Genomic DNA, 16,995 nt, shown 5'->3' with positions numbered 1-16,995 from the left:
GAGGTTGAGAGAGGGTAAGTAATTTGTTCAAGATCATAGTGCTAGAAAGTAGCAGAACTGAAATTTTAGAATTCGGGCAACCTAAAGTCTAGAACCTGTACTTTTTAACCTACACAGGACCAACCCTGGCTGCTGCCTATCTCCCCAGGCTCATAGTGCCAAATTCCCCTCATACCTCAGGCTCTTGCTGAACTATGTGCCGTGCTGTCTTATGACTCTGTATCTTTGCTCATGCTGCTCCTTCTGCTTTGAATACCTTCTCCAAGTCTGTCCTGCCTGGATACCACCTTAACACCTCAGTAAATATTTTCCTGACTCTCCTATGTGGAATTAACTACCCTCTTCTTTGTGCCCCTCCCTGTATTCTTTATGTACTTATGTTTTAGCGTCTATAGCATTTAGAAAGACACATTCTATATCTTTCTGCCAGATTGTAACTTTTATAACTTGAAGGCAGATACTGTACCTTTTTATAGTGTCAGGACAAAGAAGAAAGGGAGAGAGATGAGGAGAAAAAGAAAACAAAAACGGCTGTTTCCCCTCCATGGCTACCAGTTCCCTCTAATTTGATGACTTAACTCTGCTGTGGCATAGAGCCCTTCACAACCTGGTGCCAACCTATCTGTCCAGCTTCATTTCCGGGCACTCTTTCTTGTGTAGCCTGTGCTGTAGCCACATGAGACAACTCACTGCTCCTTAAACACTATGTACTTTCACACCTCTTCACTTATTTATTTTTCTTTCCCTAGAATGCATGTCCCAGCCTCCTCTGCCTGGCCGTCACCCACTTACCCTTCAAGTCTCAGCTCCAACATCACCTTTCTGAGACTCTGACCTCTGTTCCTCAGACTAAATCAATTGCAGCTCCATCTCTATTCATAGCTCTTTGAAGGGGTGCCTGCGTGTTCACGTATTGGTGTCCTCTGTTAGAGTACTTCTTGAGGGCTGGGACGGTATTGTGCTACTTTCTCTGTCAAGTGCTGCACAAGGAACATGAGATGTCCAATAAGTATTTGTTACCTTGAGTAAATAATATTTCAATAGTGTTTTATAGCTTATGAAGAACATTTTTATCCGACGTGATCCTTACAGTAACCCTGAAGGAGGTAAGGCTAATTTATCCTCTCAATTTTAACAACTAAGGCAAGTGAGTATTAGAGGGGTGAAGTGACTTTCCCAAGATCATACAGTTGGCAAGGGATACACCTAAGGATCAATCATGAGTCTTATGATCAAAATTACTTGTTCTTTCTACTAAACATGGCCTCAACTTATTCTTTCATACCTCATCTCTAATAATTGGAAGAACTGAATTGATCCTGCCTCGAGCTTGTCCCCCAAACTTTGTAGTTGAATTCAAATGCTCTGGCTCCCTGCCACTCATTTGTAGCTGATTCTGCCTGTTGGAGCTCTGCCTCAGTACTGTGTGATGACAGGAGGCCCAGGGAGAGAGAAACTAGCAGAACACATCATAGCATTGTTAGAAATTGGCGGCCAGCCAGGGCTTTACTTAAATCCTTGGCTATTTTTCATCTCTTCCCAGGCTTCCCGCCTGATGGTTCTGACAACATTTTCTCATCTCAGGATATTTTGGAGAAAGATTCACTGCTAATCAGAATTATTGCTCTAAGTTGGAATTGTTTGAACTCTGGGCTGAGAATTAATGATTGAGATTTGTTTTTTACAACTCAAGCATCGTTTGCTTTGCTTCCCAAGTACACTCACACTCAGATCAATGCTGTCTTTGGCAGGTAGTCCAGTGTAAATGCAAAACCAATAAAGTCCCCCAAGTTCTAGATTTAGTTGATCTGGGATCTCTTGGATTCTCAAATATCCTTTGGGAAACAGTTTATTTTAGAATAAGTAATTTAATTCCTCTTTATTAAGAACATTTTTGATCCAGTCTTAAAAGAGATTCGTTAAGGATGTAAGCATTTGAAATATACTAACCTAATTTAGAATGCAAACCTACAAAACCAAGAGTTCTGCTTATATGCCAGAACCATGAAAAAAAAATCTAGAGTTTTAAATGAGTTCTTATTCAAATTATCTATGCCATATCTTTAGGTCCTGGTAGCTAATAAATTCTCCCCCTAAAGAGAATGTCAGAAAATGATGAAAGTATGAGCTCCTTAGGAGGAAGAAAAATGCTATTTCTGGTCACCTCTTCTTGGCTTCAGAAGTTAATAGGTAGAGAAAGAAGAACATATTTAATCTAGCATATGGAATAGTTCTTTGCATTTTTATTCATGTATGTAATTTAGAAGCCCCCGTTATTTCTGGAATTTTAGACAAAATTTCCAGATATACCAGCAAAAGTTTTAAAATCCCAAAGTTTTACTAACATTCACAACTTTTCTATGTCTGTTTGAGGCTCTCTAGTTGAACACAAGATACCAGTAATGATTCCAGGTATTCTCTCCTGTGCAGCCTTTGCGATGGCCACACAAGACTAAACACTGTGCTCTCTAAATGCTGTGTGGACTTTCACACCTCTTTGCTTATTCCTGTTTGTGGGAAATGTCAGCAGGAGACTGGCAGTAGAGTTTAGTTTAAGAGATTGACAAGGTAGTACTGGTTAGATGCTAAGGAAAGGAGTGTTGCGTTTGTTGCCTGAGTGTGACCATGTAGTGGTGGTTCTTGGCTGTCTCTGCCTGGACCTGATTTTTCAGGACTTGATTTCACAGTAAACACATCTCAACCCTGCATTTGTGCCTACATTTGGACTCGGGCTTTACTCTGAATTCTCTACTCCGTATACCTAAGTGCCTGCCTATTAAAGTAAAGCTACCTTTTGTGTATTTTAGAATTGTACTCATTCTCAGAGAATCTTTGTTAATCAGGGTTGGCTGGTACCACTGTTAGATTCCTCAAAATTTAGGGAATTCTTAAAACAGATAGAATTCTTATCTGCAAAGAGCCTCACACTTTGCTCCCCTCTCTCACTCTGCTTACTCCAACAGGGATCTTCTACTTCTTCCTTGCATTTGGGCACAGTTTTTTCCAGACTGAAAAGTCTAGGGCAGCTAATCTGTTTTTAGTGTTAGGCTTTTCTTGAAGACAGATTTGGCCAATCAATCAATATGGAATTCCCCTTTTACAGATTAAATATCTACCAATTCAGAAATCCGTCTGAAGCTACTAGACTCATTCTCACTTTCCCTGTATCTTTTAATTGGTGAAGATGAGAGTAAATAACATATTTTTCTCTTTAAAACTTTCTCTTCTGACCTATTTATTGCTCTTCAACATAGTTTGGATCAAGGAAATTAAGCTGGTTGTGTTTCCTTTTAATAGTTTAGAGGAAAATTTTTCTAGGTCAGATTTTCTGCAGGTATCAATACTATATGACAATCCTTGGTTCTTTGTGTGTTGGTGGGTGAATTCTCTTTATTTTTTTTAAATAATGTTGATACTATGCCATTTTGACCCTTCAGCCATCATAGAAGCCTTGCCAAGGGAAAGAATACAACTGAGTCAGGAGACAGTGATCTAGACCCAGTTCTGATACTTCCCAGCTAAATGCACTTATGCAAGTTATTTAACTTCTCTGGGCAACGGTTTTCTCATTTGTAGACTGAGAGCATTAGAGTGAAGTAATCTTTAACATACCTTTAGGCTCAGGTTCTGATTATAAGCCCTTAAATATCATGTATTCCCTTTGTTAAAGCCACTCAGAAATTGGGGGAAGCTGTTTATTTTTTCACAGCTTTAAGCCAATGTTTTAAAAAATTGGGAGAGCAGAGTTCTCCTTGGCTTATTGATGCGTGGGATTGGGGAAGATTGGACTTGCTCTCTCAAAATTTAGTTCTTCACTAATTTTAAAAAATAGCTTTATTGAGATTTAATTCACATATCATTACAGGTCACCCATTTAAAGCATACAATTCAGTGACTTTTAGTATGTTCAGAGTTATGCAGCCATCACCACAATCAATTTTAGAACATTTTCATTACCACCAAAATGTTCTTAGCCATCACCCTTGTCTTCCCCATACACTCCTCCTAGGGCTATGGCCCTAGGCAACCACTAATCTACTTTCTATCTCTTTAGATTTGCCTATTCTGGATATCCCATATAAATGAAATCATAATATGTGGTCCTTTGTAACTGACTTCTTTCATTTAGCGTAATGTTTTCAAAGTTCATCTACATTGTAGCATATATCAGTATTTTATTTCTTTTATTGCTGGATAATCCATTGGGTAGATAGACCACACTTTGTTTATCCATTTATCAATTGATGGACATTGGATTGTTTTCACTTTTTGGCCATGATGAACAATGCTACTATGAACATTGACTTACAAGTTTTTGTCTCTACATACGTTTTCAGTTTTCCTGATTTATATACATCTAGGAGTAGAATTACTGGGTCATATGGTAACTTTTGTTTAGCCTTTTGAGGAACTGTCAGGTTATTTTCCAAAGCAGCTGCACCGTTTTTCATTTCCCACCAGCAGTGTGTGAGGGTTCCAGTTTCTCTGCATCCCATCATAGTGGGTGTATCATTGTGGTTTTGATTTATATTTTCCTTATAGCTAGTGATGTTGAGCATCTCAGCCATTTATATATTTTCTTTGGAGACATTCACTAATTTTGACATTGATTTTTCTCAGGTAGTACAAACAGGCAAGGCCCTGAATAGTTGAAGTTTTTCACTCATCTTATTTGTTGACAGAATAGCATGATTATTTGTTAGAAAGAAATTTCTGTATTGATGACTCTTGGACACTCTTGCCTTCACTTGGCTGCTTTTAAAACTTCTGATGCTTACTTAGTCCACTGATTTTTTTTTTTTTTTTAAAGAGATTTGTGGAAAACTTCAGAGGCAAACTGATATGTGCAGAAGAGGGAAGGAGGACATTAGAATGAGGCAGACCTGGATTTAATTGGCTTGGCCATTTACTATAATAGCTGTGTGATTTTGGGAATCTTAATTGAGCCCTCCAAATCCCATCTCTGTATCTGAAAAATTTCTGATATGGAAGCACCCAAAAAATGTTAGCTAGTTCTTTACCCATCTCTAGGCAGAGACATGTTCAATATGCTTTAGAAACAGGCTCTTCTCTGTTGTTGAAAATTCTTCAGAGGGGCGAAAAAAACTTCTCTACCTTCCTCTTCCCCATTACTTCTGTCTATATCTCTTTGGTAGTGGTATTTTTGTGTTGGTTATTATACAAAGATTGACCGATATAATAAGCTACCTCTGATCCAAATTTCCTATAATGTGTTTGAGTTTTGCTATCACAGCAATAAAACATAGGAATTTTGAGAAGATATTGATGTGAAATTAACTTTACATTTAAAAGTGCCTCCATTTTCTTTTTAATACCCTGTGGTGTTTAATATCCTATTAATAACATGATCTCACTTGGGTCTTGAGCTCTACTATATTTTATTTAAATAATTATTCAATGCCCACTCCTGATTTTTATACCCTATGTTCTGGTCTTATCTGTGAAAAATAAGTCCCTCATTTAACTTAGGTGTCCCTCCTCGTCTTAATCCTTAATGTCAACTATTTAATGTTTTCTGACTTTTTTTTAACCTACCATTCATTTATAATCTGATTTCCATTGCACCACTCTTGAAAATTATTCTCATGAAAAACAGCTCTTTCTTATTTGTAGCAAAATTCAAAAACTTTCTTAGTATTCACCGTCCTTGACTTCTGCTCTAGTATTTGATACCGGCGACCACCCCTGACTTGATTATACTTCCTTGTTTCTTTGCCCACCCCTTTCATTGCTCGTGTTTGTTTTTTTTTCCTTCTGTCCTTTGTTGATTGCTTTTCCATCCCCTGCCTTCTAATTTTGGGTGTTCCATAAGGGTCAGTCTTTAGCACTCTGCTCTTCTCTCTTGCCCCTAATCCAGAAAGCCCAACATTTCCCATGTCTTTAGCTAGCACCTCTATATGTGACCTCTAAACTTAAGTTCTCAGCTGGCGCAAATTGAATTCCAGCATTTCCAGCTGCTTCAGGAACATTTCCATTTGTAGCTCTTTTGCTGCCATTTTAAATTCAGCATATTTAAAATTGAATTTATCAAATCTACTCCCCTTCTAACCCTCATGACTTATCATTTCTGTTAATGGTGCACTATAGTTGTTCCACACTACAAGCTTGAAATCTGGGACCTATATGAGAGAGGGGTCTTGAAATCTTGGAGCTATTGGTGTGCTGGAGCTGGCTCATATGAACTCATGAGAGCCAACTAGTAAATTTTCAGCAATTTTGTGAGCTGGTTGCTGAGCACAGCTATTATTAAAAATTAAATTATATAAACTTACAAATAAATAAATTATATTTAAAATAAAGGTAACAAATACTCAAAGCTCTTCATAATTATTTTGCTACATGTTATTATTGGCTGTGCTCTTGAGGTTAATATGTCTGTTGTTTCTCTATGATGGACATACTATATAATGGTGTGCTACTGTACATTTCCTCCCAACATTGCATTTTATGATGGTTATATTAGTGACTTGAAATTTGTTATGGTGGGAGTATTTACACCATGGAAATCTTCAAATGCTACAAGTCTGGGCTAGGTGTCTTGTTTTGTTCATTGTTTAGACTTAAGAAAATGATGGAGAAAATGTTAATATTGCAGATTAAATTTATAAATGTGTCATGTGTAGAGCCAGTACACATTGTGAATAGCATAAGAAATCAAATATTCTTTCAATGTTTGAAAGCTATTATTCAGTTCATCATAAACAATATTCTCTATCTAGTTGGATAATCTATCTGTCACCTTTTTTTTTTTTAATTTTAAAACGCCATGGGATCTTGCTGTGTCACTCAAGATGTAGTGTGGTGGCTATTCACAGGCATGATCTTGGCACACTGCAGCCTGGAATTTCTGTGCTCAAGAAATCCTCCCAACCTCAGCCTCTGGAATAGTTAAGACCACAGGCTTGTGCCACTGCACCTGGCTAAGTTTTAAATTTTTTTTGGAGATGGGATCTCACTATGTTGCCCAGGCTGGTCTTGAACTCTTGTTCTCAAGCGATCCTCCTGCCTTAGCCTTCTGAGTAGCTGGGGCTACAGGCACACAGCACCTGCCTGGTTTCATGTTACTTTCTTATCCCTCTACACACACGCATACAAACACATATACCTTGCATATTTCCACCTTTATACCTAGTCTTATGTGATTTTTCTATCTTTTTTCTTTCAGCCAAAACATTTGCTAATCTTCCAAGTCCCATCACTTCCAGGAAGTCTTATTTGATGTTTCCAGCCTTTGTCTTTTTAAATTCCTGTTCTACTTTGAATGCTACTTTGAATATTATAATTGGAAAGGAATTTAGTTTTCCACTCAAATGTAAATATCCCCAAATATCAGCTTTTGCTTGAGAAATTCTAGTAACTGGAAATCTGCTTCTGAGAGTAGCCCTTTCTATTGTTGTCTAGACAATTATTTTGTTAAAAATCAAGCTTTTTCCTTGCAATTTCCGATAGTCTTCTGATTCTGTGTTATATTACTCAATAAAATTGTTGCTAAACTTGGAATGAATCAGAAGACCGATGGCCACTTACAGCTATGTGACCTTAACTTCTCAGAGCCTCAGTTTCTTCTGTGGAGTGGTGGTAATTAGTAAACTTCACAAGGCAGTTGTTTGGATTAAATAAATGAAAGGAGATTGTGCTGATTATAAAGCATAGCAGTGAATGGCAAAACTAAAATCAGCAATACCAAACTAAGGCCAGTTTTTTCATTTGGTGACCTAGGACAAGTTACTTAACCTCTTTGTGCCTTGTTTTCTCATGTGTAAAATAGGAATAATAATTATACTTACCTTACAGATGTGAGGAATACATGAAATAACATATAAAACACTGGGCATAGTATCTGATACTAACCACACTTTTCCCCAAATTAAGATCTGTTTTTCCATAGTTTCAATTATAAAATTGGAATTAATTTCCCACAAAGAAAATAATCCTCAAATTTACTATTAGAAATATTTGGTACAAGAGGGGTCAAATTGTAGGTATACCCTATGAAACACTGGGCACCTAGCATTTAGTTTCCTTTGCGACACTCTAGAAGGCTTTTCTGACTCTGGCTGGACTCATGTGTCCATCAGTAGCCATCCTGTCACATTTTGGCCCATAGTAATTCCTGAGATATTTCAGGATAATTAAGACTCTTCATCTCCTTGTTTAAACTTTCTAGAATATTGTTCAGTGTTGGTTAGAGTGTGTAATAGATCTGGCTTCAATTTAAAAAACAAACACACTTTTGGTAAGTGTTACCATTTCATGTATATTTTACTCCAACCTAAAAATTCCTGAATTTTATTATTGCTTCCAGTTTCAAATTCTTTTTTTCTTTTTTTTTGAGACAAGGTCTCATTCTGCCACCCTGGCCAAAAGGCAGTGACATGATCATAGCTCACCATGGCCTCGAACTCTTGGGCTCAAGCCATCTTCCTGCCTCAGCCTTCAAAGTAGCTGTGATTACAGGCATGTACCACCATGCCTGGCCGATTTTTAAAAATATGTTTACAGAGACAGGGGTCTTGCTATGTTGACCAGGCTGGTCTCGAACTCCTGGGCTCAAATGATTCTCCCACCTTGGCCTCCCAAAGTACTGGGATTACAGGAGTGAGCCCCCATGCCTTGCCTATTTCAAATTCTTTAATATGTGCTTACCTAGAACCAGAGATTCTTATGTGGATAGTAAAATAATTCAATATCAAATAAAAATCAGTGTTTTTCTTTTTCACTCTCATTTACAGGTCCGCAAGCACATCAATGATCTTTATGAAGATCTGCGGGATGGCCATAACCTGATCTCTCTGCTGGAGGTCCTCTCGGGCATCAAATTGGTGAGCTTCTCCTAATGGGTGGCCTCACAAGTGTGGCCCTATGAATGATATATCGGTCCATCTTGTGGAATGCAGAGGCAGTAGCCATCACTGCTTGCTCTATTAGGTGGGAGGAATGAGTAGAAGAGATTATTGATGGACTTTATTTCCAAGTCAGACTTACAGTTCACAAATGATATAATTTCAATCGATGTATTCTATGTTTTCATTTCCTGAAGTCAGGAATCAATTATAGTCCTTTTATATTGGCATGTTTTCTCCTTATTCTTTATCTATTTCTAGATACTAGTATTTCAAGAACGGTAGTTCATGTTTAAAGGTTTTTGAATAAGGAGGTATTTTTCTTCTTAGAGTTCTATTTCTAGTCTGTATAAACTCCTCTGATTTTCCCATCTATTGTGAAATTTTAAATTTTCTGTAAGACCTGAGGCTTACATTTAAAAGCCCAGGTGTTTGAAGTTTTGTTTTGTTTTTTTTTTTCATCCTCACCAATTCAATCCTGGAATTTTCTAAATGAAAATTATGTTGTCTATGGCACTAGAGACAGAAGTGAACCACACAGGATCACCTGCTCCCACCAATTCATCTCACTTCTCCCTTCTATGATTCATTGAGTTTCACAGATTTGGAGAGGTGCAGAAGTTGATATCTGAGCATAGCCCTGGATGCAGTACATTTGGGCCCCTTGAATAATTAAATATGCCTGTCACCTCCCAAAATGTATTAAACCTTGCTTGTGGGAAACACCTACATATCTGAAAACAAATCCTGTTTGAGCCTCTTGGCTTTCCAGATGATATTATAGTTCTTACACTTGCTTTGTTTGAGTGATCAAAATAACCCACTTGTGGGCCCATGGTTTTATATATTTGAGCCTGATGGGAGCAGGTGATCCTGTGTGGTTCATGTTATGTCTCTAGTGCCATAGACAACATAATTTTCATTTAGAAAAGTCCAGGATTGAATACTGGAAACATCTATGGGGAAAGAGAGAACTGAAGAGATGCACAGCTCAAGTTGTCTGTGAAGCCCAGCCCACTCACTGCCTTTGGTGGATTCTTAGTCATTGTTTGTTGTGTTTAAAGAATAGGATTTGGCACATTAGATTTCACTGTTTAAGTGATATTCTGTTCCTTCTAGGATTAGGGCTTGGCTTGCCCTGGCCCCCTTGTTTTGGTATTTTCTTTTTTTTGCCTTACTATAGAATTGATTTTATATTTTTTTAATGGCCTAAAATTGACAGATGCCTTTGTTAGCATAGCCAGCACATACAATTTCTAGTTTTTCTCTGGCCCACATTTATAAATCTAATAAGTAATCAGAATTTCACTTTTGCTGTGCTGGACTTTATTCTTTAACACTCATAAAGTTGTATTTTGGGCAGTGTTGGTGGTACTTTTGATAAGCTTATAGTGATTTTATATTGAAAAATGATCCTTTTTGGTGACATTGCTTACATAACAGCTTAAAACTACTCCAATCTGGTTTCTTTTCTTAACCCTTGAAAACCTATAGGTGTTCATGGAGATACTCATAGGATAACAACCATCTGGATACCTCTGTCACGGTTATTCTCATCATCTTTTTCTCCCTTAGTTGATTCACAAAAGCAGAGAGGGTGGGTGGCCATGGAGAATTGAATATGTGTTTTAAAACTGAAAGTATATGCAGTGTAACCGTCTGCTCTGGTCCTGATTTGGTTTTGTATCATCTTTGAAGGTGGGAGGGTATTTTCATATTTTCATTTTTTTTTAAATGTTGCATTCATTTCCTTTTCATCTTTGTGTTGTGAATTTCCTGTTCCTCTGTTGTACCTTTGCATTGGTTGGTGGCCAAAGGAGCCAGCAGGGCTGAAGACCCTCCGTCTGGTGAGCATGCCCTCCTGGCGCCGTACAAACAGCGAGGAGCAGGAGGAGGAAGATGATGATGATGTAGTAGGTCTTCCTGGGGATGCCAGCATCCCAGCTGGCGCTGCTGGCACTGCTGGGCCATCAGAGAGTCTGAGGTTCTCCAGGTCTCCAAGTAACTCAGTTACCAGTTACCACCTTCTTATTTCACCTGGGAATTTGAGTCCCAAAGAAAGTGGTTAAAACTAATTGTGCCTCTTGTCACTGTTAGATGATCCTGGAGTGGGAATTGTTATGCTTATCTGAGAATGGTTGGCACAAAAAGAATAATGGTGTTGGGAGGTGTTGAGTCCCTTTGTGACCTGGGGACCCATAGCTTTCTGGAGGCCTTGCTGTGTTGTCTGAGTCCAGATTGCAGAATTGTGGAAAGTTTAGTTGGCAGCATGACAGTTAATTAATTGCTCACAGCTCCACAGTCCAGACTAACTGGTACTCTCTCTCCACCTGTCTGGCCTCTAGGCTCTCACCACACACCATACCATTTGTTTTCAAAACAGCCTGTTGTTTGCAAACTCACTGCATGGAGATACTCTGGCTTTGGTCAATAATATCTCTAGTACTATAGAGGACAGAGATTTAACTTGCATGTTCTTAGGGTATTTTTGGTGGGGGAATATAGGAGTAAAGATTAGAGAAGAGGAATATTTGTTGAGGATAAGGAATATTTGCAGGCTGCAGGCCCCAAATTATAGCCCATAATATTTTTTCAGAAACCAGAATTAGGCAATATCCCCATTCCCTATCCTTAAAATCATCTTTTCATCTCATTGATCTCCCTTCCCATTGAGAGTCTTCAGTTTTACAGACTCTGACATCCTAAGCCATATTCACAATTAGTTTAGCTGAAATGACTAAAAAGAGGTTCTTGCTAAAAAGATTTTTCCTAAACCTTTGACTGAAGAAGTTATCCTGTTGCCCAGAGAGGCCTTGACATCCCTGTAGATTATCCTGTCTGGGGATTGCTTAGAAGTGTTGGGGGTTGCCCAGAGAGATGCTTCCATCCTTATCTCTCCACATGTTGGGCTACTTTTTGACCATTTCAATTTGAACCAGTGTTTTCTCTGTGCAGACACCCACAACAGAACTCTTTTGTGTTTTATCAGCCTTTAATTAGTACCATTTTGACACTTACAAGTGAAACAAGTATAATCTAGTAAAAGTGATACTGCAGTCCTAATTTTAGTAAAATAAAAGCAACATTGGAAAGCAAGCATAAGAAAATGTCCCAGAGGTAGAAAGCTGTTCCTTCAGGTACTCACCAGGTAGAGAGACTCCATTCACTTTCCAATAGGTAATAGTTGAGTGTTGGACAGGGTACCAGAGGCACTGGGAAGAGATGGGCTTCTTTCCTATGGCTTGTACGATATCCAGGATTGAGTGACTGTCCGAAAACAACTTTCTTTGGAGTAATTATGTTGAATAGCCCTGTACTATCAGGATTTTATTTTCTCTGGGTATTTCATGCTGGGGTAAAGGTTGGTTTTCCTACAGTGATATCCATCTTTCTGGGAAATAGGTTACTTCTTGATTTTTGCCTCCCATTTTTTCACTTGTCTCCTGAGCATGTGTAACTTTTCATTCCCTGTGGTTAGAAATCGGCAACCTTGACTCCTTTTGCCAGGTTTGTAATAGGATTGGCTCCTATTACTGTGCAATATGTAATTAGGACTCTCTACCCATTTCCCTACAATAGCATTTAACTGTGATTTTAGGAGCCATAGAGCCAAAGTGTTTGTTCCCATTAACCTCACAACCAGCATCAAGTTCTGCCACATGTGACTACAGAAGCATCTGTATAGATGCTGCGGCACTGATTCAGCATTAGTGGTCAAACAGTATTGTGTGTTTGCTGGAAGCATAGTGGAATGCAAGACATTTTGGGGGTCTCAGCCTGGTGGAATACACACACAGGTCTGCTCTTAAGGGGTGCTGTATGTAATGCTCCCATGCCTGGCTTCAACTGTGAGGAATTCTTGTGTGGTCCTTTAGTCCTTGAAATAAAAGAGAAAGGGTCTGTATGGCTAAATTGGTGTAGCCAAAATTAACATCCCTTTTTTTGTTTGTTTGCAGCCCCGAGAGAAGGGCAGGATGCGTTTTCATAGGTTGCAGAATGTCCAGATTGCCCTGGACTTCCTAAAGCAGCGACAGGTAAGGCCATCCCAGCTTTCTCCATTCTGCTAGGGAATGTTGACATCAGGGGCCTATTTAGGGAGGTTCTTAGTGCCCCTAATAAACCCTCAGTAAATGCTAAGGCTGACTGATGCAGTTTTGTGTCTTAACCTGCTAGTGAGCAATTGTGTTATGGTTGGACAAATCGGTCAGTTGTGCTTACATAGAACTTGTGGCCTCCTTAAGAGGGAGAGTGTTCATGGAGAAGAATAAGATGATGAAGATGGAACCTGTAGACCCACCTTAGGTGGGGGTTTAAATGAAGATGAAAAATAAACCAGCAAAGAAGATGGAAAAAAGGTATAGCATCTAGGAAGAGGGAGGACCAAATTGCTACATCATCATGAAAACAAGGAGTGGTCTGTATTGTGGAAGGCCACATCATGTCAGAGAAAAACGTCTTAGTTGTTAAGCATTGGTAACTTAAAAAAACAGTGTTAATAGAGCAGAAAGATACTTAGCATATAGTGGACCTAGATACAGGAAATGAGAAAGTACTTTTTCCCTTCCTAGATGACGACAGAAGACAACAACACATTTTTAGACATAAAAAGAGAACCCAGTGAAGAGTGTAAGATTGAAAATTAGCATGAGGAGGAGTATTAGGAGTCATAGAATGTTTGTCCCAGAAGATACTCCTATGATCTGCTGGTCCAGTTTCTTCATATTATAGATAAATGAACTGAGATCTGGACAGGTGAAATGACCTGCCCCAAATCACACAAGTTGGAGCAAAGCTGGCCTTTAATGTAGGCTTCCTGACATGGGGTTAGTGTTCCTTCTGCTGTCCATGCTGTTGTCTACACACAGCCCTTCCTCCCATTGCCTGGAACCAAGTCCAGGGATTGGCAGGTGAGAACTAGAGCATAACTGCTGAGGTTATCTTTGAAAAAGAAAAGGAAAATGCCTCGTCTTCCAAGATACAGGGAGGAGGATAGAGGAGGAGTAAAGATACAGAGATGGTTTGTGGAAGGAAGGAAGGTAGATGAGAGAGTCAGAGAGTTCATCTGCTTAGAGTGAGCCGTGTGGGAAAGCTTTTGTATATCTAGAGTTGCCAAGCAACAGCAAGGGTCAATATGACATTAAATGGTATGCATATTTTTGGAGTCAGTTCATTTTTGTCACTCTTAGCAATTCTTATTAACTTGGGAAATTCTCTTTTTGTGTGCTCTCAAAACAATTTACTTCTGATATAACATTTATTACTCTATTATTATTTCCCTGTTTGCTCCAGTGCACTCTAGGCTCTGTGAGAACAGGGAACATGATGTTACTTAACATCTTACCTTCAGCACCTGTCATAATGAATGGTTTATAATTGGCACTTGCATAATTTATTGGAATAAATTAATAAATGAAAAGTGGCAGGAGAAGTGGAGGCTTCTGCAGTGTTTAGGGTACTGGAGAAAGCACCACTGAAACGGCTGTGTGTGGAGCTAGAGGAAACTCGAGGGAGCCTTAATGGGCAAGATAAACTGAGGAGAATTGATTAGCTAGAAGTCTGAATAAAGACAAAAAGTGGATCCGTTTATTATGATAGAATGAAAATGCAGGCAAGTAAAAACAATGGACTCAGACAAGGGCAAGGGGATCTCTAGAGCAGTTCTCTGTAGTGGTGAGGTCCAAGTTTTAGCTGTGCAGGTGGACAAAGTAGGCTGAAAACAGAGTCATCAGAATTGAGAAGGCAGGCAAATTGTGCAGAAAGGGTGATATTTGGATCACCAACATGAGTGCTAAAATTGCCAGGAAAGAGGGTAGATGGTGAAGTTAGGAAAAGAGAATAGGGGTTACATGCTGAAGTCATTGAGGGAAGGGTTAGTAGAGATTGGAAGGTGGGTTTGGCCAATGGAGGTAGATGTCACAATGAAAGGGGAAAGCTGACAGAGGTGGGACTGAGGAGTGTGGACTTGGCTGGTACTGTTAATCCACCGACTGTGGGTTGTTATTGATTAGTGATTAGAAAAACTGAATTCTCAGGCTGGAAGGGCAAGTTCTTCCACCTCCACCCCACCCCCAATATACAGAAGAGAAGACTGTGATCAGACAAGGGACAGATCTTGCCCAGGTGAACATTAGTGTAAGGGAGAAGTGAGGCTTCTATTGGAGAAGGTCACTAGGGTCCTTTAGAGACACACGAGTTTCAGTTCATTGGAAAAGATAAAGGAGGTAGCTCAAGGACAGTGTGTCACAATTAAACAGGATCTCCATGAGGACATGGCAGAAGAGGCTAACAGAGTTGACACGGAAGTAGAGTGATTTGCCCAGAACACTCCCAGTTTTAAATTCCTGCATCCCAGGACAACCCTCAGTTCCCACAACACTGGGGCAATTGGTCACCGTGTGGGGAGGGAAGGGCCCATGTGTCAGCATATTGTGTTGTTGGAATGAGATTTTAGAACTAAAGCAGATGCTGTGGGAGGCATGGCAGGTGTGGATATCTGTGACAAAGGAAGGAGAATGGAGGTAGAAACAGGCCAGAGATTGGTGAGGGAAAATAGACATTTCACTCTCTCCAGGAACCTCAAAAGAAAAGAAAAAGTCAGGGCCCTGATGACTTAATGAAAAAGCAACTCTCAATACCATATGCTTGTAGGGTTGCTTTGCTGGTGGGAATACAGAATGGTACAGCTAATCTAGAAAACAGTTTGGCAGTTTCTTATAAAACTAAACATATACCATATAACTCAGAAATCCCAATCCTAGGAATGTATCTTAGAGAAATGACAATATGTGCTCACACAAAAACCTGTACAATGAATATAGGAGCTTTATTCATAATTGCCAAAACTAGAAATAGCTCACGTTTCCTTCAGTGGATGGTTGGATAAACAAAGGTTGGCATATCTATACAATGGAATATAACTTAGTGATAAAAAGGAGCAAACTATTTATATACACAACAGCCTGGATGGCGATCTCAAGGGTATTATGCTGAGTGGGGAAAAAAAAGGTAGTATCAAAATATTACATACTGTATGATTCCATTTATATAACATTCTGGGAAAAGCAGAACTAGGGACCAGAGTCAGATCAGTGGTTGTCAGGAGTTAGGGGCGGAAGCAGGTTTGACTACAAAGAGAAGGCAGCACAAGGGACTATTTGGAGTGATGGAACTGTTTTCTGGTTGTAGTTACATGAATCTTTACATGTGTTAAAACTCAGAACTGGCCAGGTGTGGTGGCGCATGCCTGTAATCCTAGCACTTTGGGAGGCTGAGGCAGGAGGATTGCTTATGCCTAGGAGTTTGAGGTTGCTCTGAGCTAGGCTGATGCCACTGAACTCTAGTCCAGGAAACAGAGTGAGACCCTGTCTCAAAAACAAAACAAAACAAAAAGCCTCATAGAACTGAACACGAAAAAATAAAAGATCAATTTAACTATATATCAATAATGAAAATATGTAAGAATCAAATCAAAACAAAAAGTCCCAGAGCTCTGAGACTGACTTCTGTTTCTTTTTCAGGTGAAACTAGTGAATATTCGCAATGATGACATCACAGATGGCAACCCCAAGCTGACCCTTGGCCTGATCTGGACCATTATTTTGCACTTCCAGGTAGGGGCTGTGAGTTTTGGGGTTTCTGTTGCTTGATTTGGACATGGCCTAGAAAGTTGCACTACCTTCCACAGGCAGCATTGACCCCTTCCTTCTCTGTATTTGGCAGTGAACAAAGGTGGATGGGAATTGAAAAGGAAAATAAAGATTGGCCTGGAGATAAGCTGTTTTATCCTAAACCCCGACCTTCCTAAGTATTTGCATGATGAAATGCGGGGATTTTTCACCGGTTTGTGGTTTGGCCCTGTCATTGGTGCAGGCTGGTTATTAAGGTCTGTTTGCTCAGGAGAGTCAAAATTGGTCTCTTAATGGACTTGGGGTGTGAGGGCTGGGGAGAGATGTTGATTTTGATGCTTTAGAAGGGTAGATTGAAGGTTCATAAGCATGCTTTGATGTAGGTTTTTCCTCATCTCTTATGATCTTTAAACAAACCTGGTTCATGGTAGCATCTTAGTAGCTGGGTTTGTGTGCTAGTAATAGTAAGTACAACCTTGTAGCAGTCTCACACCTGAGAGCAGTGG

At 39.4% G+C, this 16,995-nt stretch overlaps 1 protein-coding gene across 5 annotated transcripts in view; it reads left to right on the top strand.

The window, feature by feature from the left end:
• The window catches only part of MACF1 (microtubule actin crosslinking factor 1), a 314,885-nt gene that overhangs the window by 108,975 nt on the left and 188,915 nt on the right, over positions 1-16,995 (top strand). For 4 of the 5 annotated variants that reach the window (XM_045548191.1, XM_045548189.1, XM_045548188.1 and 1 more), the window contains exons 3-5: positions 8,754-8,843; positions 12,821-12,898; positions 16,382-16,474. In XM_045548191.1, coding sequence (XP_045404147.1) covers positions 8,754-8,843; positions 12,821-12,898; positions 16,382-16,474 — 261 coding nt within the window. Of the gene's footprint in view, positions 1-8,753; positions 8,844-10,676; positions 10,778-12,820; positions 12,899-16,381; positions 16,475-16,995 lie in introns of those variants that run through there. The other variant, XM_045548186.1, reaches the window with a different exon arrangement.

The sequence above is a fragment of the Lemur catta genome, chromosome 3 (assembly GCF_020740605.2).
Source record: "Lemur catta isolate mLemCat1 chromosome 3, mLemCat1.pri, whole genome shotgun sequence".
NCBI lineage: Eukaryota > Metazoa > Chordata > Mammalia > Primates > Lemuridae > Lemur > Lemur catta.
The sequence above is the reverse complement of the archived record's forward strand: the minus strand, read 5'-3'. Positions and strand labels throughout refer to the sequence as shown.